Raw genomic sequence first — 26,634 nt, forward strand, 5'->3', positions numbered from 1 at the left:
AAAGAGATTCCACCACCTCCCTAGGTAACCCATTCCAGTGCTTCACCACCCTCCTAGTGAAATAGCGTTTCCTAATATCCAATCTAGACCTCCCCCACTGCAACTTGAGACCATTGCTCCTTGTTTGGTCATCTGCCACTACGGAGAACAGCCAACCCCCACTTCAGGTAATTGAAGGCAGCTATCAAATCCCCCCTCACTCTTCTCTTCTGCAGACTAAAGAAGCCCAGTTCCCTCAGCCTCTCCTCGTAAGTCATGTGTTCTAGTCCCCTAATCCTTTTCATTGCTCTTGGCTGGACTCTCTCCAATTTGTCCACATTCTTTCTGTAGTGGGGGCCCAAAACTGGATGCAATACTCCAGCTGTGGCCTCACCAGTGCCAAATAGAGGGGAATAATCACTTCCCTCCATCTGCTGGCCATGCTCCTACTAATGCAGCCCAATATGCTCTGAGCCTTCTTGGCAACAAGGGCACACTGCTGACTCATATCCAGCTTCTTGTCCACTGTAATCCCCAGGTCCTTTCCTGCAGGATTGCCGCTTAGCCAGTTGGTCCCCAGCCTGTAGCAGTGCATGGGATTCTTCCGTACACACTTACACCTGGGGGAATTCTGTACCATGGCACACGCTCAGAATTCAAGTCGTCTGCAGATTTCCCCCCTGCCACAGAAAATACTTTGTCAGAGAGGCACTGCAGTTATGCCTTTTGGCCACCAGGAGCTGCTGTGGCACCATGACAGCGGATAGCTTCCCCGTAGCAGCCAATGGAGAGGAGAAGAGGCGGCATTCCTTACAGTGCCCTACCCGGGGCGGGGGGACCAGGTGAAGAGACATATTTGGGGGGGGGGGGGAGGGAAGAGAGAAGAGAAGACAGAATGGGGCACAGACTGGGGTTCAGAAGGATGGGAATGGGGGTGCCTGACTGAATGGGAGAGGCTAGAGGCAGCCAGGGTCTGCATGGGGGGGCTCCCCAACAATCCTTCCTCCCCCTCAGAAAATTAAAAAACAACAAACAAACAAACAGTTCCATAGGTCTCCCACTCATACCCAGCCACTCTCCAGGTTCACTCCCAGGCTCCTTCCCAGCAATTACTTCCCCCTCCCTCAGCTTCTCCGTTACCCCTGATTCCCCCGCCCCCCAGCCTTTGCACTGCTTCTGTGCAGCAAATACAGTTCTGCATTGTAGTTTAAAGGAATTACTCAAAGTTCTGTATTCATATGTCTAGTAAGGATCTGTCAAAAACATGTTTTGTTGTCTGTATTGTTACAAAACTTGCTGACTGGTATTTTGAAATAAATTACCAAAAATAACTGAAACTGATGTGATTATATGGCGTTATTTTGACAAATAAAATATGTAGAATTTTAAAAAAAAAGAGTGTACAGATTTTAATATTTTAGCGCAGAATTCCCCCAGGAGTAACAAATATATTGCCACCAGGAAGGTCAGGCCAATTAAGGATCTCCCTTTGTCCCTTGCCTTCATCATCCGAAGAGGTTATTCTCACTCAGCAACCCCACTGCATTTCTCATCCCACCAAACCAGCTGCACCACAGAAAGGTAGTCAATCTACCCCTCACACCACCACACTGCTTCAGATTTACATAGAGGTTTTATTTCACATCCCAGAAATCTCATGAAATTAGCCAGAATCCCCCAAATAGATCATTCTTAGCCCTTTGATACACTTTCATGTGTAGCTTGGTACTAGTAAAGCAATATGTACACTTTTGCTCACCCGCTGCCCCCTTTTGCTCTTTGATAAATCAATAGAGAAAGAAATGCAATGAGTTCCACATAATTTCTTGTCCCCACAAGTAAGTGGGAGGAATACTTACCAATATTGAGAAAGACCAACTTGGCCAACAGCGCAGGAAAGAGACGTATAAGGAATGGTATGGAAACATAAATAATGAAGAGATGCAGAATTAGTGTTCTGAATAACCAGGATGGCCAACTCCTGTAAGACATAAATCCCATTGATATACATTACTTTAAGAAAACAATATTTAGCGTTAGTTTAGCTTTATGAGTCTTTACATAGGACTTGTGGGGGGAGGGGTTGGGTCAAGTCTCTAGCTTATGGACATGATTAAAACAAGGACCTAGAGTTTTGCAGGGGTGGTTTTCTTCCGCAGCAGCAGGAAAGTTAAGATTCTTGCAAAAAGCTATTTTAAAAGAAGTCACTTCCCTGTCAGGCACTAGAGGCCTAAGACCACCACCAATTGCTAGATTTGCTGTAGTCGTGCTCAGCAGTGCTGCTGCCTGCAGAGACTCGAGTTAACTCTGTCTTTTGTATTCTATGCAAAGTCTGGAAAATGATCCTCAGGTACTTCAAGAGGAGCACGAACAAGCTGGAGCACTTCTTTGGTGTGCAGAAGGCAGCATGTGCAAAGGGATTTCCCTATTCCCATCACTGATGCTCAACAGCCTGTTCAATCTTTCTAAAGCCTTCTTTCGTGAGGCAAGAGAGGCAAATAGGCAAGTCCAGATTAGTGCGCCAGCGGGTAGCTTCAGGAGTGGCTTGATGTAAATGGGAGATGCCACTGGCAAGTGATCAAAGCAGACACTGACTTTCAGCATGGTCCACCGTTTGCCAGGGGGTGTCTACAGTCATACTGTGTTGTCTCCTCTTCCAAGAGAGGAGAGTGGGGACAGCAGCTGCCACGCAATGTTCTAAAATGGTCCAGTGCAGAGGACTGTCTCCAGGGTACATTGAAGCACGGAAGTTCCTTTGTGAGATTGGCAATCAGGTGTGTGGGAAATTCACATTATCCCAGAATTCTTTCCAGCGAGCCTCAGGATTGAATGAGAGCACTTTAAGAACTTTAGCCAGATCTCTCCCCTGCCCAAAAAAAAAAAAAAAAAAAAAGCCAGTGAGATTTCAGGCATGCCTTTGGCAGGTTCTGGAAGTCTTCATGAATTTGTAAGCTCAGGTTGGCCATGGTTCAGTTGTATGTATCTCTCCCTGGATTTGGGAGCGGGGGAAAGGTGTGCCAGAGTGCACAACTCTTAAACAGGTGTGGATTTGAATGTTCCCGTTAGGATTCTCATCATGGCATTAAACTGCATGTCCAGAGATTTGGTACATGAGCTTCTCACCCAGACTGGTAAACAATAGTCAGAGGTTGAGTATACTAGGGATAGAATCGCTGTTCAGAGGGTGTGCGCACACGCTGTGCCTAAGAGTTTTCAGACAAGGCTAGTCCTTGCTTTTACCTTTTTACACATCTTTTCTGGCAGGGCTTTAGAAGTCAAGTTTCTAAACCTCAATGTTAAGTAACACACAATTCTCTCCACTGCGCACGCTACTCGTTTTCAAGACTTATTGCTTTCCAGGAGGCAAGATGCAATAAGTATTTGCTGTTTGAGATAGTTGGGCTGACCTAGGTTCTTTCCACCCCACCATGTTGTGGGAGGAAAAAATCTTAATAAAATGCTACTCGATTCATGTAGGCTCATGTGTATCCTTCAAAATTTCAGAGTATTTTGATAGATTACAAATGTGCACACACAGTTTGGACCTTTAACGACTAAATATATATATAAAGAATCCTACAAAGTGTGGAAACATGGATGAATTGCTAAGGAGGAGTTCAAAAGAATAGCACAAGCATGCAGGGACAAAGTCAGGAAGGCTAAGGCACAAAGTTACACTTAGCAAGGGCCAAAAAAGGAAATAAAGGGTTCTAGAACTACATTAAGAGCAAGATGAAAAAGTTTAGCTCCTCTACTTAGAGGGAAAGCGCTAATAAATGATGAAATCTCCTTTGCTCAGTCTTCACTAAAAAGGCTAATGGAGACCAGATATTCAACACAATATTAACAAGAGGAAAAGGAAGACAAGCCAACATAGGGAAAGAATATGTTGAATACATCTAACTTATCTTAGATATTTTTTAAGTCAGCACAGCTGGATGAAATTCATCTAAGGGTACTTAAGGAACTAACTGAAACAATCTTGGAACTGCTAGAAATTATCTTTGAGAACTCATGAAGGATAGACAAGGCCCCAGAAGACTGGAGAAGAGCAAAGATAGTACCTTTCTTTACAAAGGGGAACAAAGCAGACCCAGGGAATTATAGACCAGTCAGCCTAACTTTGATACCTGGAAAGATATTGTACAAAACTGATTAATAGTTTGTAAGCACCTAGAGAACAAGTGATACTGTATGATCAAAGTATAAACATTTGTTAGTATTAATGTTGCCACTGTTAGATAATTGCAACAAATCTTGTACAAAAAGTGTATCAGGTAAGGTGTCAATGGCAAAGTTATGATTTGGAGGGTGATTATCCCATTTATAATCTTGTATCATCTTTGTATCTAAAATTATGAATATTGGCTATGTACCAGTACTTCAAAAAGGTGGGTGTCCTGGGGTAACACCCACCAGGTAATTTACATCCAGTCTGGCCAGCACATTGGGAAGGAGCTATTTAAGTTGATGGCCCATTAAACACTTAGCTCGTGCAATGGGTCACAGAAGATGCTTATCTCCACCCAGTGAGCCTTCCTGTGGACACTTGAGCCAAAATATGGGTAATGGCTGCTCCTGTGAGTCAAAACATGCAAGGGCATATATGACTTGCTCACATGACCCCAGACTCCATCTTTTGCCTGTAATTTTTCCCCCAAAAACTAAGCCCTGGTCTACACTAGGACTTTAGGTCGAATTTAGCAGCATTAAATCGATGTAAACCTGCACCCGTCCACACAATGAAGCCCTTTATTTCGGCTTAAAGGGCTCTTAAAATCGATTTCCTTACTCCACCCCCAACAAGGGGATTAGCGCTTAAATCGGCCTTGCCGGCTCGAATTTGGGGTACTGTGGACACAATTCGACAGTATTGGCCTCCAGGAGCTATCCCAGAGTGCTCCATTGTGACCGCTCTGGACAGCACTCAACTCAGATGCACTGGCCAGGTAGACAGGAAAAGAACCGCGAACTTTTGAATCTCATTTCCTGTTTGGCCAGCGTGGCAAGCTGCAGGTGACCATGCAGAGCTCATCAGCAGCGAGAGGACCATGATGGAGTCCCAGAATCGCAAAAGAGCTCCAGCATGGACCGAACGGGAGGTACGGTATCTGATCGCTGTATGGGGAGAGGAATCCGTGCTATCAGAACTACGTTCCAGTTTTCGAAATGCCAAAACCTTTTTGTCAAAATCTCCCAGGGCATGAAGGACAGAGGCCATAACAGGGACCCAAAGTAGTGCCGCGTGAAACTGAAGGAGCTGAGGCAAGCCTACCAGAAAACCAGAGAGGCGAACGGCCGCTCCAGGTCAGAGCCCCAAACATGCCGCTTCTATGATGAGCTGCATGCCATTTTAGGGGGTTCAGCCACCATTACCCCAGCCGTGTTGTTTGACTCCTTCAATGGAGATGGAGGCAATACGGAAGCAGGTTTTGGGGACGAAGATGATGATGATGAGGTTGTAGATAGCTCACAGCAAGTAAGCGGAGAAACCGGTTTTCCTGACAGCCAGGAACTGTTTCTCACCCTGGACCTGGAGCCAGTACCCCCCCGAACCCACCCAAGGCTGCCTCCTGGACCCAGCAGGTGGAGAAGGGACCTCCGGTGAGCGTACCTTTTAAAATACTATACATGGTTTAAAAGCAAGCATGTGAAAGGATTACTTTGCCCTGGCATTCGCGGCTCTCCTGGATGTATTCCCAAAGCCTTTGCCAAAGGTTTCTGGGGAGGGCAGCCTTATTGCTTCCTTCATGGTAGGACACCTTACCACTCCAGGCCAGTAACATGTACTCGGGAATCATTGTACAACAAAGCATTGCAGTGTATGTTTGCTGGTGTTCAAACAACATCCGTTCTTTATCTCTCGGTGTTATCCTCAGGAGAGTGAGATATCATTCATGGTCACCTGGTTGAAATAGGGTGCTTTTCTTCAGGGGACACTCAGAGGAGCCCATTCCTACGGGGCTGTTTGCCTGTGGCTGAACAGAAATGTTCCCCGCTGTTAGCCACAGGGAGGGGGGAGGGTTGAGGGGGCAGCCACGCGGTCGGGGGAGGCAAAATGCGACCTTGTAACAAAAGCACATGTGCTATGTATGTAATGTTAACAGCAAGGTTTACCCTGAAAGAGCGTAGCCACTGTTTTATAAAGTGTGTCTTTTTAAATACCGCTGTCCCTTTTTTTTCCTCCACCAGCTGCATGTGTTTCAATGATCACAGGATCTTCTCCTTCCCAGAGGAGAGTGAAGATAAGAAAGAAAAAAAAAAAAACGCACTCGTGATGAAATGTTCTCTGAGCTCATGCTGTCCTCCCACACTGACAGAGCACAGACGAATGCGTGGAGGCAAATAATGTCAGAGTGCTGGAAAGCACAAAATGAGGGGGAGGAGAGGTGGCGGGCTGAAGAGAGTAAGTGGTGGGCTGAAGAGAGGGCTGAAGCTCAAAATGTGGCGGCAGCGTGATGAGGAGGCAGGATTCAATGCTGAGACTGCTGGAGGACCAAACCAGTATGCTCCAGTGTACAGTTTGTGCTCCAGCTGCCTTTGCTGCAGCTCGAGCACAGACTGCCACTACAGCCCCTGTGTAACCAACTGCCCTCCTCCCCAAGTTCCATAGCCTCCACACCCAGATGCCCAAGAACGCGGAAGGGGGGCCACCGGCCAAACAGCCACTCCGCCACAGAGGATTGCCCAAAAAAAAAAAAAAAAAAGAAGGCTGGCATTCAATAAATTTTAAAGTTGTAAACTTCTGAAGTGCTGTGTGGCATTTTCCTTCCCTCCTCCACCACCCCTCCTGGGCTACCTTGGTAGTCATCCCCTTATTTGTGTGATGAATGAATAAAGAATGCATGAATGTGAAGCAACAATGACTTTATTGCCTCTGCAAGCGGTGATCCAAGGGAGGAGGGGAAGGTGGTTAGCTTACAGGGAAGTAGAGTGAACCAACGGGCGGGGGGTTTCATCAAGGAGAAACAAACAGAACTTTCACACCGTAGCCTGGCCAGTCATGAAACTGGTTTTCAAAGCTTCTCTGATGCGTACCGCACCCTCCTGTGCTTTTCTAACCGCCCTGGTGTCTGGCTGCGCGTTACGAGCAGCCAGGCGATTTGCCTCAACCTCCCACCCCGCCATAAACGTCTCCCCCTTACTCTCACAGATATCATGGAGCACACAGCAAGCAGTAATAACAGTGGGAATATTGGTTTCGCTGAGGTCTAAGCGAGTCAGTAAACTGCACCAGCATGCTTTTAAACGTCCAAATGCACATTCTACCACCTTTCTGCACTTGCTCAGCCTGTAGTTGAACAGTTCCTGATTACTGTCCAGGCTGCCTGTGTACGGCTTCATGAGCCATGGCATTAAGGGGTAGGCTGGGTCCCCAAGGATACATATAGGCATTTCAACATCCCCAAAGGTTATTTTCTGGTCTGGGAATAAAGTCCCTTCCTGCAGCTTTTGAAACAGACCAGAGTTCCTGAAGATGCGAGCATCATGCACCTTTCCCGGCCATCCCACGTTGATGTTGGTGAAACGTCCCTTGTGATCCACCAGAGCTTGCAGCACTATTGAAAAATACCCCTTGTGGTTTATGTACTCGGCAGCTTGGTGCTCCGGTGCCAAGATAGGGATATGGGTTCCGTCTACGGCCCCACCACAGTTAGGGAATCCCATTGCAGCAAAGCCATCCACTATGACCTGCACATCTCCCAGGGTCACTACCCTTGATATCAGCAGATCTTTGATTGCGTGGGCTACTTGCATCACAGCAGCCCCCACAGGAGATTTGCCCACTCCAAATTGATTCCCGACTGACCGATAGCTGTCTGGCGTTGCAAGCTTCCACAGGGCTATCGCCACTCACTTCTCAACTGTGAGGGCTGCTCTCATCTTGGTATTCATGCGCCTCAGGGCAGGGGAAAGCAAGTCACAAAGTTCCATGAAAGTGCCCTTACGCATGCGAAAGTTTTGCAGCCACTGGGAATCGTCCCAGACCTGCAACACTATGCGGTCCCACCAGTCTGTGCTTGTTTCCCGAGCCCAGAATTGGTGTTCCACAGCATGAACCTGCCCCATTAGCACCATGATGCATGCATTGGCAGGGCCCACGCTTTCAGAGAAATCTGTGTCCATGTCCTGATCACTCACGGGACCGCGCTGACATCGCCTCCTCGCCCGGTATCGCTTTGCCAGGTTCTGGTGCTGCATATACTGCTGGATAATGCGTGTGGTGGTTAATGTGCTCCTAATTGCCAAAGTGAGCTGAGTGGCCTCCATGCTTGCCTTGGTATGGCATCTGCATAGAAAAAAAGGCGCGGAACAACTGTCTGCTGTTGCTCTGACGGAGGGAGGGGCGACTGACGACACGGCTTACAGGGAGCTAAAAATCAACAAAGGGGGTGGCTTTACATCAAGGATTATTTCAGGCAGGACTTCACAGAGGGTTCCAATAAGAAATGGTGCACCTAAGTTATCGTTCTTATTGGAACAAGGAGGTTAGCCTGGCCTCTGATTGATACATGGCTAGATTTACCTCGCTGCACCTTCTCTGTGAGTGACTGCAGTGTGACCTAGAGGAATGAGTCCCCTAGACAAGGGAGGAGGCAAATGAGTACAAAACCAATCTGGTCTATTTCTTGTTTTGATCCACTTCATCTATCTTTTAGATCTTTGGCTGGCAGCAGATGGTGCAGGACTGCATGCCATCCTCATCTCATGGCTGCCCGGTAGAAGATGATGCAATAGGACTGCTAGCAATCTGTATCGCCTGCCTGCTCACCATAAGACAGTTCAATAGGACTGACTGCAGGACTAAAGAGAATGACCTGATCAAGTCACTCCAAATTTAGTCCCTGCGCCCATGTCTGCCCAGGCGCTCCCAGCCGACATGGCCAGGATCACCTCGGACACGACGAGGGACGGCTACCAGTCATATTGCACCGTCTGCTGCCACAAGGCAATGGGTTGCTGCTACTGTGTAGCAATGCTGTATCGAGTCTGCCAGCACCCAGGAGACATACGGTGACGGTTACCTGAGCAGGCTCCATGCTTGCCGTGGTATGGCATCTGCACAGGTAACTCAGGAAAAAAGGCGCGAAACGATTGTCTGCCCTTGCTTTCACGGAGGGGAGGGAAGGAAGAGGGGCCTGACAATATGTACCCAGAACCACCCGTGACAATGTTTTAGACCCATCAGGCATTGGGATCTCAACCCAGAATTCCAATGGGCAGCGGAGACTGCGGGAACTGTGGGATAGCTACCCACAGTGCAACGCTCCGGAAGTCGACTCTAGCCTCGGTACTGTGGAAGCACTCCACCGAGTTAATGCACTTAAAGCATTTTCTGTGGGGACACACGCACTTGAATATATAAAACGGATTTCTAAAAAACCAACTTCTATAAATTCGACCTTATTCTGTAGTGTAGACATACCCTAAGACTGCGAGCTTTCCCTCCAGCTTGGGAGAAAGTAGAAAAGACCTTAGAGGCATCTGCATTTTGCCTCTTTCCTGCTCTGATCTGTGGATCTACCCTAAAAGTAGCCTTCCAATCAATGCACTGAGGACCTTCCAATCTTTTGAATGTTACCAGAGACTTTACAAGCCAGCAATTTATTCCACCACTGCTTCAAACGTGATACAAGAACTTTGCAATGTTTGTATGTATAGGATTTCTTTGACCATTTTGACTTTTTTTTAGTAAGAGAAGATTAGACACTGAAGGATTGGCAGCAGCATGATTATTGGGTAAGACCTGAGTTATATATTGACCTGGCTATGTGGCGGATCTTTTGAGATCAGAATTTCCCCCTCCCCCCACTAGGCAAATAATCCTTTCAAAGAAGGAGAAAGCTGTGAATGGGATAAATCTGGATTTTAGGAAGGCTTTTCACAGTCCCACATGACATTCTCAAAAGCAGACTAGGAAAATGTGGTCTAGATGAAAGGACTATATGAAAGAGTGACAATGGTTTGCTGTGAAACTGGGAGGACATATCTAGTGGGGTCCTGCAGTGGTCAGTCTTTTCATTATTGACTTGGATAATGGAGTGGAAACGACACTTATATCTGTGGAGGACACTAAGCTGGGAGGGGTTGCTAGCACTCTGGAGGACAGGAAGAGAATTCGAAGTGACCTTGACATGTCAGAGTATTGACTTTACCCTTGTTGATTTCAGACTAAGGTAAATGCAGAGTACTACACTTAGGAAGGAAAGACCAAATGCACAACTACACCACAGGGACTAAGTGGCTAGGCGGTAGTATGCTGAAGAGAATGGGGTGGGAGGTTACAGTGGATCTGATGCAGTTGTGAAAAAGCTAAAATTCTGGGCTGTAACAAAAGGAGTGTAGTAAGGCATGGGAGGTCATTTGTCCCACTCTATGTGGCACTGGTGAGGCCTCAGGTGAAGTGCTGTGTCCGGTTCTGAGAGAGTCAAGAGGAGAGCAACGAACATGATAAAAGGTTTAGAAAATCCAACCTATGAGGAAAGGTTAAGAAAGGGGCATGGTTAGTCTTGAGAAATGAAAACTGGGGGGGGGGGGGAGGGAGGAGGAGAGGGCAGCGGATATTTGAAGACTATGTTAAGGGCCTTATGAGAGGATGGTGATCAGCTGTTCTCTATGTCCCCTGAATGTAGGGCAAGTAGTAATCACATTAATCTGCAGCAAGGGAGATTTAGGTTAGATATCAGGAAAAATTTTCCACGGCCTGATCTACACGTCAAAGTTCGGGCAACATAAGCCGTGTTAGGTCTATTTAATAATGTGTCTACACTACCGCGTCCCTTCCACTGTCCTAAATGGCCTGTAGACTTCTGTACTCCACCTCCACAAGAGGTGTAGCACTTGATCGGACATCCATGGGTCGACACGGGGATAGCGTAGACACTGCGTTGTGTCATTTGACTGACTTGCCCTCCAGGAGGTGTCCCACAGTGCTCTGCTGTCACCACTCTGGAGAGCACTTTCAACTCTACTGCACATCAGCCAGGTACACAGGAAAAAGAGGTTTCCTGGGCTTTAACATGGGAGCTTTAGAATTTTCATTTCCTGTTTGATCAGTGTGAGGAGCTCGCCAGCACAACCGATTATGGAGACTCAAGGCTGCACACGCGCTCCAGCATGGAGTACACAGGGAGGTGGTGGATCTTATGGTTGTGTGGGGAGAAGAATCTGTGGAGGCAGAGCTGCGATCCTGCAGAAGAAACACCGCCATCTGTGCCAAGATTGTACGGGGGAGAAGGGCTATACCGGGGACATGCAGCAATGCTGCATGAAAATAAAGGAGCTTTGGCAAGCGTACCAGAAGACAAGGGAGGCGAACAGTCATTCTGGTTCTGCCCCACAAATGTGCCACTTCTATGAGGAGCTGCATGATATTTTTGCTGGCGACCCCACCACTACCCCAAAACGCTCCGTGGAGACCTCCCAGGAGCCTTGGGTGACCTCAAGCAACAATGAGGAGGACATTGTTGACAAGGAGGTGGTGAAGCAGGCAAGTGGCGGATCCATTCTCCCTGACAGCCAAGAACGGTTTTTAACCCTGGAGCCTATCCCTTCAGAGGACCAGTTGGTGGGAGAGCATTATGCCGGGGAAGGCACCTCTGGTGAGCCCACCTTTCTGGTCAAACTGTAGGGGTTACATGCTATTATTTTTTATGTTTAATCTGAACAAAAAAGTAGGTGTAGTGGGTATCCATGGCCACTCCAGTTATGCAGAAGGTGCTCTCTGGAAAAGACTGTTTATGTGCATAGTGATGGCCTAGGAATCCTCCATGGAGAGCTCCAGGAAGCTTTCATGGAGGTACTCCGCAATCCTTGGCAGAAAGTTTCTGGGAAGGGCTGCCTTATTTTGTCCACCACAGGACGGATACTTTCCCTCGCCACTCCAGTATTAACTCTGCTGGCATTGCAGCACAAGGACCAGGTCTGTACCCAGATGCTTGCAGCATCTTCTGCCTTGCCGTCTGTTAACCCTTTTCTGAGGGTATCGCATATGGTTACCTAGGGGAAACGGGGGAAGTTTTCAATGCTAGCCCTTAAACTGCAAACAATTCAACGAGTAATCTACCCGTTAGGTAAAATCTGGATCACAACCACGCTGTCCCAAACGTGCTATGGTTGGAAAGGATCACTGTGTATTGCAACCAGCATTTTAAAAAAGGGGGGCAGCTTCCTGTGTCTCCCTCCCCCGTGCTGCTTTTGTAAAAAAAAATTGGGGGGACTTTATGCTGGTGCTTGTCTTCAATCTCCATCCAGGCTGATGAGGGGAAAGGGTTTTTTTCCTTAAGTTCCAACCAGTGATCCTAAGGATGTCTTCACAAAAGCAGCAGCACAAAACCTCTCGTCCATGCCTTGTAGCTTTACTCACCATGGCTGGAGCAGCAAACCAACTCTTCCAGTAGCCAGCGGTTGTGATTATGTGGTGGCTTGCAATGAAGTGCATTGAGGGGTGTGTTTTTTATAAAAAGAATTAACCTTGCACCAGAAACACTGCATGCACAGTCAAGGCCCCCCTTAAAAACAATGAGGAGTCTGGTGGCACCTTAAAGGCTAACACATTTATTGGGGCATAAGCTTTTGTCAGTAAAAAAAAAAAACACTTCAGATGCATGGAGTGAAAATTACAGATCAAGCATAAATATACCAATGCTACCCTTGTGCTTTGTATTCCTTGGAGCTGAAACATTGTCTGTCAGTGCCTCTTCCACACCAGAGACTTTCCCAGATTAGAAGGAGGAAAGATGAGTCAGGAGGACATGTTCAATGAGTTAATGCGCACCTCCGACAGTGAGAAGACAGAGCTCAGAAAATGGAGGATTACGCTGTCCGAGGATATGGACCGGGAGGACAGGAGACCATGCAGGGAACAAGAGCATGCCGCGCAGGAAGAGATGCTGCAGATTATGAAGGAACAATCAGACATGTTGAGGCATCTGGTTGAGGTTCAAGAAAGGCAGCTGAACGCTAGAGACCCTCTGCAGCCTATGCTGAACCTGCTGCCATTGTTGCCAAGTTCCACATCCTCCTCTCCCAGATGTCCTATGAGGCCAGGGGAGGTGTGTGTGGGGTGTGTGTGTGTGTGGGGGGGGGGTGTCAGTATCCCTTTCACCCAACACCAGGGGAGGGTACAAGGACCAGAAGGCACCCATTCCTGCACCTTTTGATTGTTATTTCAGTGCAGCTGTACGCAAGCTTTCCTTGTTTCTCCCCTCACAGTGTTATCTTACTTTTCTTTGCTGTTTGTGTGCATAGAACACAATGTAACTGGATTGAGGAGAAAAGGTCTTTATTCATTCAACACACGGTGATTGGTGGGGGTGGAGTTTACAGAGGAGAAAATGCAATGGAGGGGAAGTTTGGCAAGGAATACAGATAAGTGTCACATTATTCTGACTCATTGCTGAAACTGGTTTTCAAAGCCTCATGGAGACAGAGACCCTTGATGTGCTTTTCTCATTGCCCTAGTTTCTGGCTGCTCAAAGTTGGTTGCCAGGCAATCTGCCTCAACCCCCCACACCACTGGAAACTTTTCTCCCCTTGTTTCACAGATATTATGGAGCATACAGCAATAAACAATGGGGATATTGCTTTCACTAAGGTCTAACCAAGTAAGCAAACACCGCCAACTACCTTTTAAACATCCAAAGGCATATTTCACCACCAATCTGCACTTGCTCAGCTGATGGTTGAACCGGTCCTTACTGCTGTCCAAGCTGCCTGTGAACAGCTTCATGAGCCATGGGAGCAAGGGGTAGGCTGGGACTCCCAGGCATTTCAACATCACTAATGGTTATTTTGCAGTCTGGAAAGAAAGTCCCTGCTTGCAGTTTTCAGAATAGACCTGTGTTCCTAAAGATGTGCATGTCATGCACCTTTCCTGACCATCCCATGTTGATGTCGGTGAAATGGCCCATGATCCACCAGCGCTTGCAATACCATGGAGACGCACCGCTTTCGGTTTATGTACTCTTTGGCAAGGTGGTCTGGTGCCAAGATATGGATATGCGTTCCATCTATCGCCCTACCGCAGTTAGGAAACCCCACGGCAGCAAAACCATCCACTATGTCCTGCACATTGCCCAGAGTCACTACCCTTCTTAGGAGAAGTCTGCTAATGGCCCTGGCAACTTGGATTACAACAGATCCCATGGTAGATTTATCCATTCCAAATTGATGCCCCACTGACCGGTAGCAGTCTGGTGTTGCAAGCTTCTACAGAGCTAACGCCACTCACTTCTCAACTGTCGGAGCAGCTCTCATTTTAGTATTGCTGTGCTTCAGGGCTGTGGAAAGCTTGTCATACAGTTCCTGGAAAGTGGCCTTATGCATTCGAAAGTTCTGCAACCACTGCTGGTCATCCCACAGCTGCATAACGATGCAGTCCCACCAGTTAGTGTTTGTTTCCCAGGCCCAGATGTAGCAGTCAACCATGTCAAGGTGATGCATGACTGTTGCCAGCAACTGCCAATTACTCTGTTCTGGGTCTTCCAGCAGGGCTGCTTGTGTGACATCATTCCACACGGCAGCTCCTTTATTGGCTGTGTAAATACTGCAGGATAAGGCGTGAGGTGTTTGTAATGCTCACAACAACAGTGTAGAGCTGAGCTGGGTTCATGCTATAGCAGCTGCATGGGTAACCTGGGCTTATTGAAAAAAGGTGCAAAAAGAGGCTTTGTTTGTTTGCTGTTGATTGGAGGGAAAGAAAGAGGGAAGTGCATCATGGGAGGCTAATGCCATGTTCCCATAACCACCCCCGCAAATGTTTTGGTCCCATAAAGCATTGCAAGCCCAACCCAAAATTCCACTTGGCTACATGAACTGTGGGATAACTACCCACAGTGCAGTGGTCTGTGCGGCGATGCAAGCCCTGCTAGTGAGGTTGCACTCCTCTGACACAATGAGTGTAGCGTGGACACACAAGATTGATTTGCTTCAGTCGGAGGCTCAATGTCAACTACGCTATAAAGTTAAGTTGACTTTATGTAAGACATGGCTTAACTGTAGGGATAGTTAAGGACTGAACAGGCTTCCAAGGGAAGTTTTGGAATCCCCATCATTGGAGGATATGAAGAACAGGTTAGACAAACTGTCAGGGATGGTCTATGTTCATGGCTTTCAACCTTTCCAGACTACTGTACCCCTTTCAGGAGTTTAATTGGTCTTGTGTACCCCCAAGTTTCACCTCACTTAAAAACTACTTGCTTACAAAAAAAAAAACAAAAAAAAAAAACACAAAAGTTGTACAGCACAGTATTACTGAAAAATTGCTTACATATGCATTTTTATCATAGAATTATAGATCAATTGGAATATAAATAGTGTACTTACATTTCAGTATATAGAGCAGTATAACCAAATCATTGTCTGTACAAAATTTTAGTTTGTACCTACTTCGCTAGTGCTTTTTATGTAGCCTGTTTAAAACTAGGCAAATATCTAGATGAGTTGATGTACCCCCTGGAAGTCCTTTGAGTATCCCCAGGGGCACATGTACCCCTGGTTGAGAACCACGGGTCTATGTATACCTGGTCCTGCCTCACAGCAGAGAGCTGGATTAGATGCCCTCTTTAAGTCCCCTCCAGCCCTACAATTCTATGAGACAAAAAGAAGATGGGTACAGACCAACAGGGGAGTACAAGGAAACAGTGAGACAACATTGGCAATAGGTAGCAGTCACAACATACCAGTAGCCTAATAGTCAAGTTTTTTGCAGGCCTCACAGCATAGGAGAGTTTTGGAGAGGGATTTGAAGGAGGTTAGGGAGGTAGCTTTGTGGATGTTCATGGGGAGCTCCTCCCACATTTGAGGGGCAGCCAAGGAGAAACCAGGAAGGGACTTACTTGAAAGCTTAACGAGTGGGCAGCACAGACTGACATCATGGGCCAATCGGAGCCAAGCACTGACCTCTTAATAGCAAATGACAGATTATAGGAAGGGTGGAGACTGGGCAGAGGGCCTTGGAAGTAGAGAAAAAACACCTTATGTTTGATGCGCTAGAGAAGGAATGCGCAGACAGTGATTTGCCCAAGCTGATGCACCCTCTCTATGCTTCAATTTCCCCCCGCCCCACCCCCATCTCTCAGAAGGGGATAAACACAGCCTGTCTTGCATAGGCACCTGAGGAAAAATAGTGGGGTGGAGCAGGGGTCAACTACTTCCATGCTACTCAAAAATGGCACCTATGCAGTACACAGTGAGATGCGGGCCCCATTTGAAAAGCAGCACTCTTCTTTAGAAAGAATTTGAGTATGCTGTGAGAAAACATGGATTACTGCTCAAGCCATTGCAACTGCAGTCACTCTATGCATGCAACACCCAGACACTGAAGAGAGCCTGGAAGCACCTAGTAATTGCTTCAGCTTTGTCAGTTGTAGCTTTGTGTTGAACTAACCTACCTCTGAAATGTATTAATGCCCAAAAGAGGATGAAAACACCAAGAACAACAGGAGATTTTCCAGAGTTAGCCCCAGGCTGGGAGAGAAAGTTCACACAATCTCTGGGGAAATGAGGAGTCTTGCAAGCTAATGATGCTGGATCATGATGCAACTGTTGAGTCAGGGAAAAGGACTTCCCACACACACCCAGTCATACACTAACAGGAATTATTCAAAACTTTCCCAGAAGATGCTGTTCTTGTTGGGATGTGGCTCTAGCCTTTGAGGGCACTGTCCAAACATGTTCAGACACCCCAGCAACATGACAGGATACTCATCAGAAAGCAAGCTAGCTATTTGCCAGTGTGAGTCTAGCTCTGTTGCTGCTGTCCATTGAGATTGCCAGAGCATGAATATCTCAGAGGCCACAGGAAGTTTTTAACTTCAAACCAGAGCTCTGTTGGAGGAAGGACACTGATGTGGAGTGCTATGGAAAGGGAGGAAGAGAGCTAGATGTTTGAGTATAAAGGGCCAGCATCTTCAGTTTACGTAAGCTAGAGACGCTCAGCTGGAGTCATTGCAGTTACACCAGCCTAGGGTATGGCTCAGAGTAGAAGACAGTTGAGTTAAAAGGGGTACAAATTCACTGTACATCTAAAAAACAGGGCAGATTTTCCAGAAAGCAAGACAGCATAAGCTTGTGTCAGTGCATAAGAGGAGACACAGAGGAAGAAAGCCAAGGAAGAAGGGGATAGTGCTGGGAAAGTAATATGGCAGGAAAGATATCAGAAGTGGGGTAAATGCTGTGGATGGAAGAAGAGTTTTTACAGAAGAAATTGAAACAATAACCACCCTTGAACAAGACAGACGCTTTTGACCAAATGTTCTGACCAGCTTCATGGTTGGCTGAATGATGCCAGTTATTTCTAACTGAATGAGGGTATTAGTCGTTATTAGGTAATTGCTGATGCTTGGCTAGGGTCTGAACCTACAAACGCATCTATGACATTTTGGGTCACAATATTAAAGCCAGGTTTCAGAGGAACAGCCGTGTTAGTCTGTATTCGCAAAAAGAAAAGGAGTACTTGTGGCACCTTAGAGACTAACCAATTTATTTGAGCATGAGCTTTCGTGAGCTACAGCTCACTTCATCAGATGTTTACCGTGGAAACTGCAGCAGACTTTATATACACACAGAAATCATGAAACAATACCTCCTCCCACCCCACTGTCCTGCTGGTAATAGCTTATATATTAAATATTAAATATATTATATATTAAATATTAAAGCCAAGTTCTTTCTATCCCATCCTTCACTTTGTGCAGCCTCCCTGCGAAGTCAGAGGTGCGAGAGCAGAATTCAACCAGGCACCAAGGAGTTTATCATCTAGAGCAGGAATGGCTCTCAGATAGGAATGGGGGAAAACTTGCTTAAGAAAGTAGCTGGATGGGAACTGAATTTTAACATTTTAATGCATTATATGGATGATGCTTTGTTTTAGCCTGAGAATGCTTTTCTTTTTATAGAAAAAGAAACATGTGCCACAGAGTTTAATAAAAATTGAATTATTCAGCAGATCTGTACTGGGATAAAGGGTCTGTCGTGACCCTCAGTACTTCAAGGGAGCCCATATGCTACCACTATTTGTGCGGTATTTGGTGTGTGACTGGGCAAGGGGACTTCAAGTCTCCTTTACTGTCATTTGCCACTTTTCACAAGCACTAGATACCAAGGAGGCAAGAAATTACAAGCCACTGCATTTGATCCAAGCAAAATCATAGCAATTCAGTCTATTTTAAGGTTTTATGATCCTAGACATCCATGTAGACTCTCAGATAAACAACTCTGAAGAAGGTACTGTCATACGATGAGACTTTACACAGAATGCTGAATTGGACGGCCTAGCTCTCCACATGCTGGTGCCACACAACCAAGACAATTCCTGTCCTGAAAAGTCTACAACATAAGAGACTCCCAAGGCAATTCAATCTAGACGGTAGAACCACTGGCAGGAAAATGACTAACTGGGGACTTATTTACATTGAAATCGAAAGTGAGAATGCGTTTTAGTAAGTTCTCTAGAAGACAGAGCAGGAAAATCTAGGAAACTGTCTCTTGTCATTCCCTTTCCCTGGTCTATGTTGACCCAGTCCTTAGACTGGGCCCCTGGAGCATAAACCATACTGTGTTTCTTCAGTGCCAAGCACATCTTGGCAACTACTAATCAAAAATAATAAGGTCTGCACAACATACATCAGAAAAACAAGCAGAATATTGGATGCACTTGGAGCTCAGAACAGTCATGAGAATTGCTCAACACAGACGCTATGAAGAGTTATCTTAGATGAGATCGATTGCGCTACTGTGGCTAGATTTTGGATAAGAGTTTATCAACCTATTCTGATCTCTACAGAGATGAGACAATAATTAAAGGTAGGGTGGGAGGTGATTAATTTATGCAGAAAGGCTAGAAAAAAAAAACAGGATGGAATTTGTAGTAGATGGGAGAAGAGCCAATTGAGCTCCAAATGGATGAATGCTAAGGAGGATTGTGAAAGCAGAAGCAAAAGCTCTTTCACATCTGTTAACCCAAGGATTCAGAAGAAAGTGGTAATTTTAATTCCTTCTTTAGGGTTCCCAGTAGAAGTATCTAGTATAGTCTATGTTCATAATTTAAGCAAACATCATCAGCAATTGGTTATTATTTGGGGTCAGACAACAAGCTCTAACCCGCCTTTCAAATCTGCAATGCTCCTCTGAGCAATTTGTACCCATTGTAAAGTTTTTAAATATGTAGAGAGAGAGAGCACGCTTGTGTTTTATTAAGCAAAACTGAACTTGGCATGGGGTGGAGGGGGCAGCACGCAATACACTGGGAGCCAAGCTTTTAAAAAGGGCGGATACCTGTGCATAAAGCAACCCCCATGTACACCAGCAGGTGCAGCTACCCAGGGCCAGGCTTAGGGGAAATAGCACCCTGGGTGAATTTGTATTTTTGCACCCCTGATCCCCATGGGCAAGGCACCTCTTCCATTGCCCCTGGGGGCACCTCACCCCTCCTGCTCCCCCAAGACGGTGACTAGGTAGCAAGTGTGAAAAATCAGGACGAGGAATAAAACAAAGCCCTGACTATCAGGACTGTCCCTATAAAATCAGGACCTCTTAGCCCCCAACACTCAGCTCCTGCGCCCACAAGAGGCAACTGACTTGCTGGCTCCCCCGCACCAACGCGGCTCCTCCACACCCCCAAGGAGGCCGGGCTTGGGGAGCGAGGAACCACATCAGGGCTCGCTGCGTCCAGCTCATGTCCCCACGGGGGCAGGGTAAGGGGAGACCGGAGAGCAGCGGCTCCGGATGCTCGGCAGCCCAGCCGGGCACAGTGACCCGGCTGCGCCCGGAGCTGCTCTTCGCTGCCCCGCTCGCAGCCCCCCCGGGGGCCCAAGCCGGGGCTGCACACCACCGCTCCCCCCCCATTCCCCCTCTGGGAGGGGGCAGGGCGGCACCTGGGCACCCCCAAGCGGCACCCCCCTGCCAGCGGGGAGCAGCGTGACACGACCCGCCTTGCATCGCTTCACCTGGAGCGGGGCTGGGAGCAGAGGAGACCCCCCGGGGGGGGAGGGGCAGTGCAGACGGGGGGGGGGGCCTGCCCTGGAGCGCGAGGGAGACACCCCCACAGGGGGGCACGTGGCGGCGGCGGGGGGGGGGAGAGAAGAGCCGCCCCCTCCCCCAGCGGAACGGGACTTACCGCCTGGGCCGCGGGGAGCCCCCAGGGGGGTCTCCAGCCCCGCCCGGCGAAGCCTGGGCCGCGGGACCCTCCCCCAAGGGCGGCGGCGCGACCCCCCGCTCGCTGCGCCGCTTCATCCTCGGCTCTGCGCCGGGCAGCGGCGCCGGCTGCCTTATCTGCGGGGGGGGCGGGGCCAGGCCGGCTCGGACCCGCCCCCTCCGCCCCAGCACCGGCCAGGAAGGCGGGGCTAAACCCCGCTTAGCCCCGCCCCTCCCTGTGCCCCGCCCCCCGGCTGCCGCTCAGGGCGGGGGTGTAGGAGTAGCAGGGTTGGGGCCCCCGCTGCGGGGCCAGGGCGGCTCTGGCTCCCTGGCCTTCCCTGTCCTCTCTCCGCTGCATCGGCTGGGGCAGCGAGCTGGGGGCTGTGTGCCCCCGCTCTGCAGCACGGGCTGGGGGAGCAGGGTCAGTCACAAGAAATGGCCCCACCAGGGGCGCCAGCTGGGGGGCAGGCAGGGGTGAAAGTGGGCCGGTGCGGCGAACTGGTAAGAAGCCGGTTCCGGTCCGTACCCAGCTGCCGCAGCAAAGGGCCCTCCTTACAGCGCTGCTGCTAACGTCGCCGGCCCCCCCCTCGCCACATCAGCGGCCCTGCCCGTAAGGAGGCCGATGGAGGGGGGCAAAGGGGCAGCTACCCCAGGGCCAACAATTTAAGAGGGCCCAGGGCTCCTGGCCACTGCTGCAGTGGCCAGAGTCCTGGGCCCTTCAAATCACCGCAGGAGCCCCGGGCGGCGTGAGCCAGGCAGCGCGGATGGACTGGCTGAGGGAGGCTGACCCCCAGGCCCACCCCTTCCAGGGGCCCGGAGCCAGGCTCCCGTCCCGGTAAGTGTTTAATATTACTTTCACCTCGGGGGACAGGGGAGGGCAGTTGTTGTATTCAAGAGCTAGTAACAAAGAATATACATTAAAATTGTAAACCTAACCAGTGTCCCTCAAGTGACTTGACACTAGATGTGAGAACATGTAAGGATTAGAGCTGAGTGGGTCTAATATTTATGTAATCCTCTTTTTTTATATAGGAATTAGATACAGTGCTCTATCAGCTAATTTCTAAGTTATTGTCTGGGAAAAAAACCCTCGAGTTTTCAGATGCCTAAGTAGCCCCTGGAATCCTGGTTAAAGTTGCCCCCTCCCCCACCAAAATCTAAAATGGTGCCCCTGTGGCCGACATGTCTGCCCAAGCAGTATTTCGTCAAAGCGCGTGAGTCAGCCAGTTACACAGAAACGCAAAAGCAAAATTTATGCACACCGAGCTCCTCCGCTAATGATACAATTGGGAAAGGAGCTGGGTCTCTAGCTACATTTGCTACACAACGTTTTACAACAGATTGGGTTGTGTAATGGACATTTGGATCACTCGTTTTTAGTGTCACAACCAAAACTGGAGCAGAGGGTAGTGTAAACACAACCAGCATCTATAAATAGATGGGCGACCAGCATGGTTAAAAATAAAAATTAAGCTTGATTTTTCACTGGAGTCACAAAATGAAAAATATGGCACTGCCAGTCTGAATGTGTGCTTGGGCTAAAGAGCACTCTGGAAATGTGGGGAAACTAAGGAGTATAACTTGGCTAGCAAACATTGTGCAATTATAACAGCTTGATACCATGTTTAATTACCTGGGATTCATTACAGATATAATCTATCACCTTGAGCTAAATCCCTGTATGTTGCCAAAATACATGCACTAGGTAAAGACGCTGAGGGTACATCTACGCAGCTATCAGGAGGTGTGATTGCAGCAGAGGCAGACATACCTGAAGTGAGCTAGCTTTGCTGTAGCTAGACCAGTGGTCCTCAACCTGCGGCCCATGGGTCACTTGCTGCCCAATCAGCACAGTGCTGTGGCCCTTGTGACATCCTCAGGGCCATACAGGTAGTATTGGATGCAGCCCACATAACACATACACGACCCACAATAGTAAATAGGTTGAGAACCACTGAGCTAGATGAAAGCCAGCTCAGGCTTGCAGTGTCAACATACCCTGAGTCACTTAACAGTACTATCACTGTAATAAAACCAAACAAGCTAAGAATCCAAAAGATTTTTAATAAGACGTGCATATGTGAATGGTCACTTGAATAGCTGAGGAGATAATGTCTAGACTTTACAATGGAGAAATCGTTTTAGTTTTTGATAGAAACCAAGGATTTGAGCTGATCTGGCTAGATACAAGGGGAATTGAAGGTGCAGAGTTTTGCATTTTAGGTATCAAATCAGACCTAACCAAGAGAGTAGAGTCAACTAGACAAATAAATTAAAAACCCCAATACCATGGGCGGCGGGTATCATAGGCCAGAGGAAGCTAAGCCTCTCCTAACCCAGGCCTTGGCCCCACCCACACTCTGCCCTGAGACCCTGCCCTCACTTCTCCTGTCCCCTGAAATCGGCAGGGGCTCAGCCTGGGCCAGGGCTCAGTTGGCCAGCAGCCAGGGGCAGCCCAGGGCAGCTCGGCCAGAGGCAGCTTGAGCCAGCCAGCCAGGGGCAGCTCAGGCTGGCCCAGGGGTTGGGCTGGTGCTCGGAGCCGGCTGGTGGCCCAGGGGTTAGGCCGGTGCTCAGGGCCAGGTGGAGGTTCAGGGATCAAGGCGGCCAGTGTGGCTGGGATGGGCTGGCTGGCAGCCCATGGCTCAGGGTAGCTGGAACAGATGGGCCAGTGCTTGGGGTGTTTTGGCCAAGCCACGGTGGGGCTTGGGGTTCTGGCGGGCGAGGGGGGGGTGGAAGGGGTGGGGTAGGGGCAGGGCCTCCGGAACCAGGGGCTAGTCTCCCCAAAGGGGCGGGGGATTCACATGCTGCCCATGCCCAGTATTGAGGCCTTACAATGATTCCTGGGCCTGTTAACATCTCTAGTCTCTCGAAAGAGAATTAGAGGACAGTACATAATGGTACTGGGATGACAGAAGAAAAGCTTTGAGTAGTTTAAAAGCTGCCATGGAAGTGTCTGTACTGAAATATTTTGGGATTCATAAAAGAGCCTAATATCTCAGTCAATACAGCTTCACATGTGTTTGGGGCAGGCCTCCAGGAAGATGATTAGTTAGTGGCACTAGCTAAAACTCAGAAGAACTATGCTCAGATGGCAAAAGAAAAGCTAACGTCTTCAGTTGTAAGCAGTGTCATAAGTAAGTTTTTGGGTAGAAGTCAATGGAGATGGGAAAGAAACCACAGACCTTTTCAAGCAATATCACAGAAACCACAGGGCAAAGCACTTCTGGACTTTAGAAAGTGATCATAAAGTAGCAGAGGTCTGATCAAGTGGAAATTCTTATCGTGCACATGCTTTCAAATACAAATAGTTGTGACCAACTCTAGTTATAATACCAATCAGCATCTATTATTTGAGGATATAACACAGTTGTCCAGAAGGATCTGAATAACTTTCATGTAAAATCAATAGTAATGGTATATTAATAGTATGAGGTCAGAAATCGTAATCTGAATATGGAGAATTGTAAGATCAGAGCCCATGAATTCTATTCTGGTCAGGTGAAGATAGGATATCCAACTGTGAAATATGCAATAAATACAGGAAACAGAATGTAAAAGCCACTGAAATCACTTGAAATTGTAAAAATCTACTTGACTCTGGTACAACACATGGTTACAGGTTTTGGAATTAGAGCAAATTAAATACACCAATAAAGATAAAAAGTTGACAAAGCACAAATGGATCTTTTAATGGTAAGAAATAAAGGCTGTGAATAAGATTTTGTTAATACTGGTGTGCTCAGTTCATAGGATCATAGAACTGTAGGGCTAGAAGAGAGATAATCAAGTCCAGTCCCCTGCGCTGAGGCAGGACCAGGTACACCTAGACCATCTGTCTTGTTTTGGGGTGCAATTCTGACTAGTAAGGGGTTGTCTCACCACTTGTCCTGTAACCAAGTGCCTTAAAATGCTCTCCTGCTGTCGCTCCCTGTCTGGACGCACCCAGCCAGCATTCAAGCACGCACTGAGTGTCTGTGTGTTAAGCAGCCCTGGTTCAGCAACTCGGACTCCAGCAGCCTGCTTGTTATACCATAGCCACACTCTGGTCTCCACCAGCCTTAGTTACTACTAGCCAAGAGACCCCAACACACCCCCAATCCTGAATTTCCCCAAAACTGCCCTATCGTGTCCAGCCCTCTCTTGGAACACTCTGGGAAGTAAATGAGGCTCATTTGCTCCTTTAGAGAGACAAAAGCACATTTGAGCTTATTAACATAACTGGGGTAAATACACTCTTCCCTTCAAGCACACCACTGGGCTGGTTTATTGAAAAAATAAAACAAGTTTATTAAGAAAAGGGCATAGGGTAAGAGATTCCAAATAGAAGGAATACAGTTAGAAAGGATTACAAACAAACAAAAGTAAACATATGCTTTCTAATGGCTAAGATCTAACTTAATGAGCTACAGTCTTTGGTGAGGAAACTACTTTGAACAATCTTCCAGTTCGAGAGATTTCAACCCCCTTGACTGCAGGACCCACATTTCTCTGCTTGCAAGAGCTCTGCTCCCTGTGTCTGTCTAGTGACTAATGCCAAGATGGCTTCTTCTCTAACACACTTTCCCAAACTCACGGTTTTGTCCCCAGGCTCAGGATGTCTTCATGATGTTCTTCCCTTCCTCGGGATTTCCCATTCCCCCTGCTGATTCATATGTAAATGGGGCTTCAATTGTTTTGATTTCACAATGCTACCTTCCTTCCTGGGGGGGAAATTTGTTTTTCCCTGGGTTTGGTCACAGCCAAATATCATTGAGTATGCATATTGCCTTGTATAGTGTAATACACACATTTCACAATAATATAAAACACCAGTGTGGTTCATACATACTCAATACACTTTTACTGATATTGTATACAAGCAGTTGATTCAATTGCTTATCCTTTGAGATTCAGACCCCTGCAAGAGGATATTTCCTAGGTTGATGGTTTTGTTTACCTTTTACGTAAATGTCCTTAATTGTCTCTACCTGATGACCAGTCTGGTCAGACAAATAAATACATATTCCTTTGTCTAGGGCACACTGGGCTTATGCATTGCTTGCCAAACACAATTGAAGAACATAATTCTAGCACATATCTATAACTTTTTGTATGCACTGTGCACATGCAGCATGCAAGAATATTAATGATCACTGAGTTATTAATTTTCCAGGAATATCTTTCATGCCACCTTTTGGGTATATATCAGGACAACAGCGTGTTAGGTGTAATGACAATGTCAGGCCTGATAAGAGTAGTGAGGCACAAATGGGCTTCTGTGTCACACCATCCCTGACAGGTGTTTGTCTAACCTGTCTAAGCAGGTTCTCTAAGCAGAGAATCCACAACCTCCCTTGGATGCCTATTCTAGAACTTAACTAACCTTATAATTAAACAGTTTTTCCTAATATCTAACCTAAGTCTCCCTCGCTGCAGATTAAACTGATTACTTCTTGTTCTACCCTCAGTGGACGTGGAGAACAACTGATCACCATCCCCTTTATATAGGGTGACCAGATAGCAACTGTGAAAAAACAGGACGGGGTTGGGGGGTAATAGGTGCCTATATAAGAAAAAGTCCCAAAAAATGGGACTGTCCCTTTAAAAATGGGACATCTGGTCACACTACCTTTATATCAGGTCCCACATCAATCTGCTTTACTCAAGACTAAACATGCCCAAGATTGTTTTTTTTTTAACCTTTCCTCATAGCTCAGGTTATCTACATTTTTATAAATTATTTTGCTCTCCTATGACCGCTCTCAAATGTGTCCACATCTTTCTTAAAATGTGGTGCCCAGAATTAGATGCAATACTTCAGGTGAGGCCTCCCCAAGGCTGAGTAGAGTGGGACAATTACCTCCCATGTCTTACATACAACACTCCTGTTAATACATCCCAGAATGATATTAGCCTTTTTTTGCAACTGCATCACACTGTTGACTCATATTCAGTTTGTGATCCACTGTCACCCCCAGATCCTTTTCAGCAGTACTACTCACCACTGTTATTTTGTAGTTATGCATTTGATTTTTCCTGGCTAAGTATAGTGCTTTGCATGTATCTTTACTGAATTTCATCTTGTTGATTTCAGACCAGTTCTCCAGTTTGTCAAGGTCGTTTTGAATTCTAATCCTGTCCTCCAAAATGCTTACAGCCCCTCCCAGCTTGGTGTCATCCACAGACTTTATAAGTGTACTCTCCACTCCATTATCCAAATCATTAATGAAAATATTGACTAACACTGGACCCAAACAGACCTTTGTGTAACCCCACTAGATACATCCTCCCAGTTTGACAGTGAACCATTGATAACTATTCTTTGAATACGATCTTCTAATCACTTTTGCACCCACTGTCACATTCTGGGGTGCAGTCCAGACCAGCGAGAGGTTGTGTCACCACGTACCCTGCAACCTTGGATGCCTAAAAATGCTTTGTTGTTGTAGCTCCCAACTTGGGTCACTCGCAATCAGCCTACCAGTATGCAGGTCTCACCTGATTGTCTGTGCATAGCCACAGCCCTGGTCCAGCAGCTGT

The 26,634-nt window shown here is 47.3% G+C and overlaps 1 protein-coding gene across 1 annotated transcript in view; it reads right to left on the reverse strand.

Annotated features, from left to right (window-relative positions):
- Positions 1 to 20,249, reverse strand: part of ABHD12B (abhydrolase domain containing 12B) — a 39,654-nt gene extending 19,405 nt beyond the window's left edge. The window contains exons 1-2 of the mRNA XM_073350180.2: positions 20,099 to 20,249; positions 1,839 to 1,960 (exon numbers count right to left, since the gene is read on the reverse strand). Of these exons, the coding sequence (XP_073206281.2) occupies positions 1,839 to 1,960; positions 20,099 to 20,214 (238 nt within the window). The 5' untranslated portion in view covers positions 20,215 to 20,249. The remainder of the gene's footprint in view (positions 1 to 1,838; positions 1,961 to 20,098) is intronic.
- Positions 20,250 to 26,634: the final 6,385 nt, after the last annotated feature.

The sequence above is a fragment of the Lepidochelys kempii genome, chromosome 6 (genome assembly GCF_965140285.1).
Source record: "Lepidochelys kempii isolate rLepKem1 chromosome 6, rLepKem1.hap1, whole genome shotgun sequence".
NCBI lineage: Eukaryota > Metazoa > Chordata > Testudines > Cheloniidae > Lepidochelys > Lepidochelys kempii.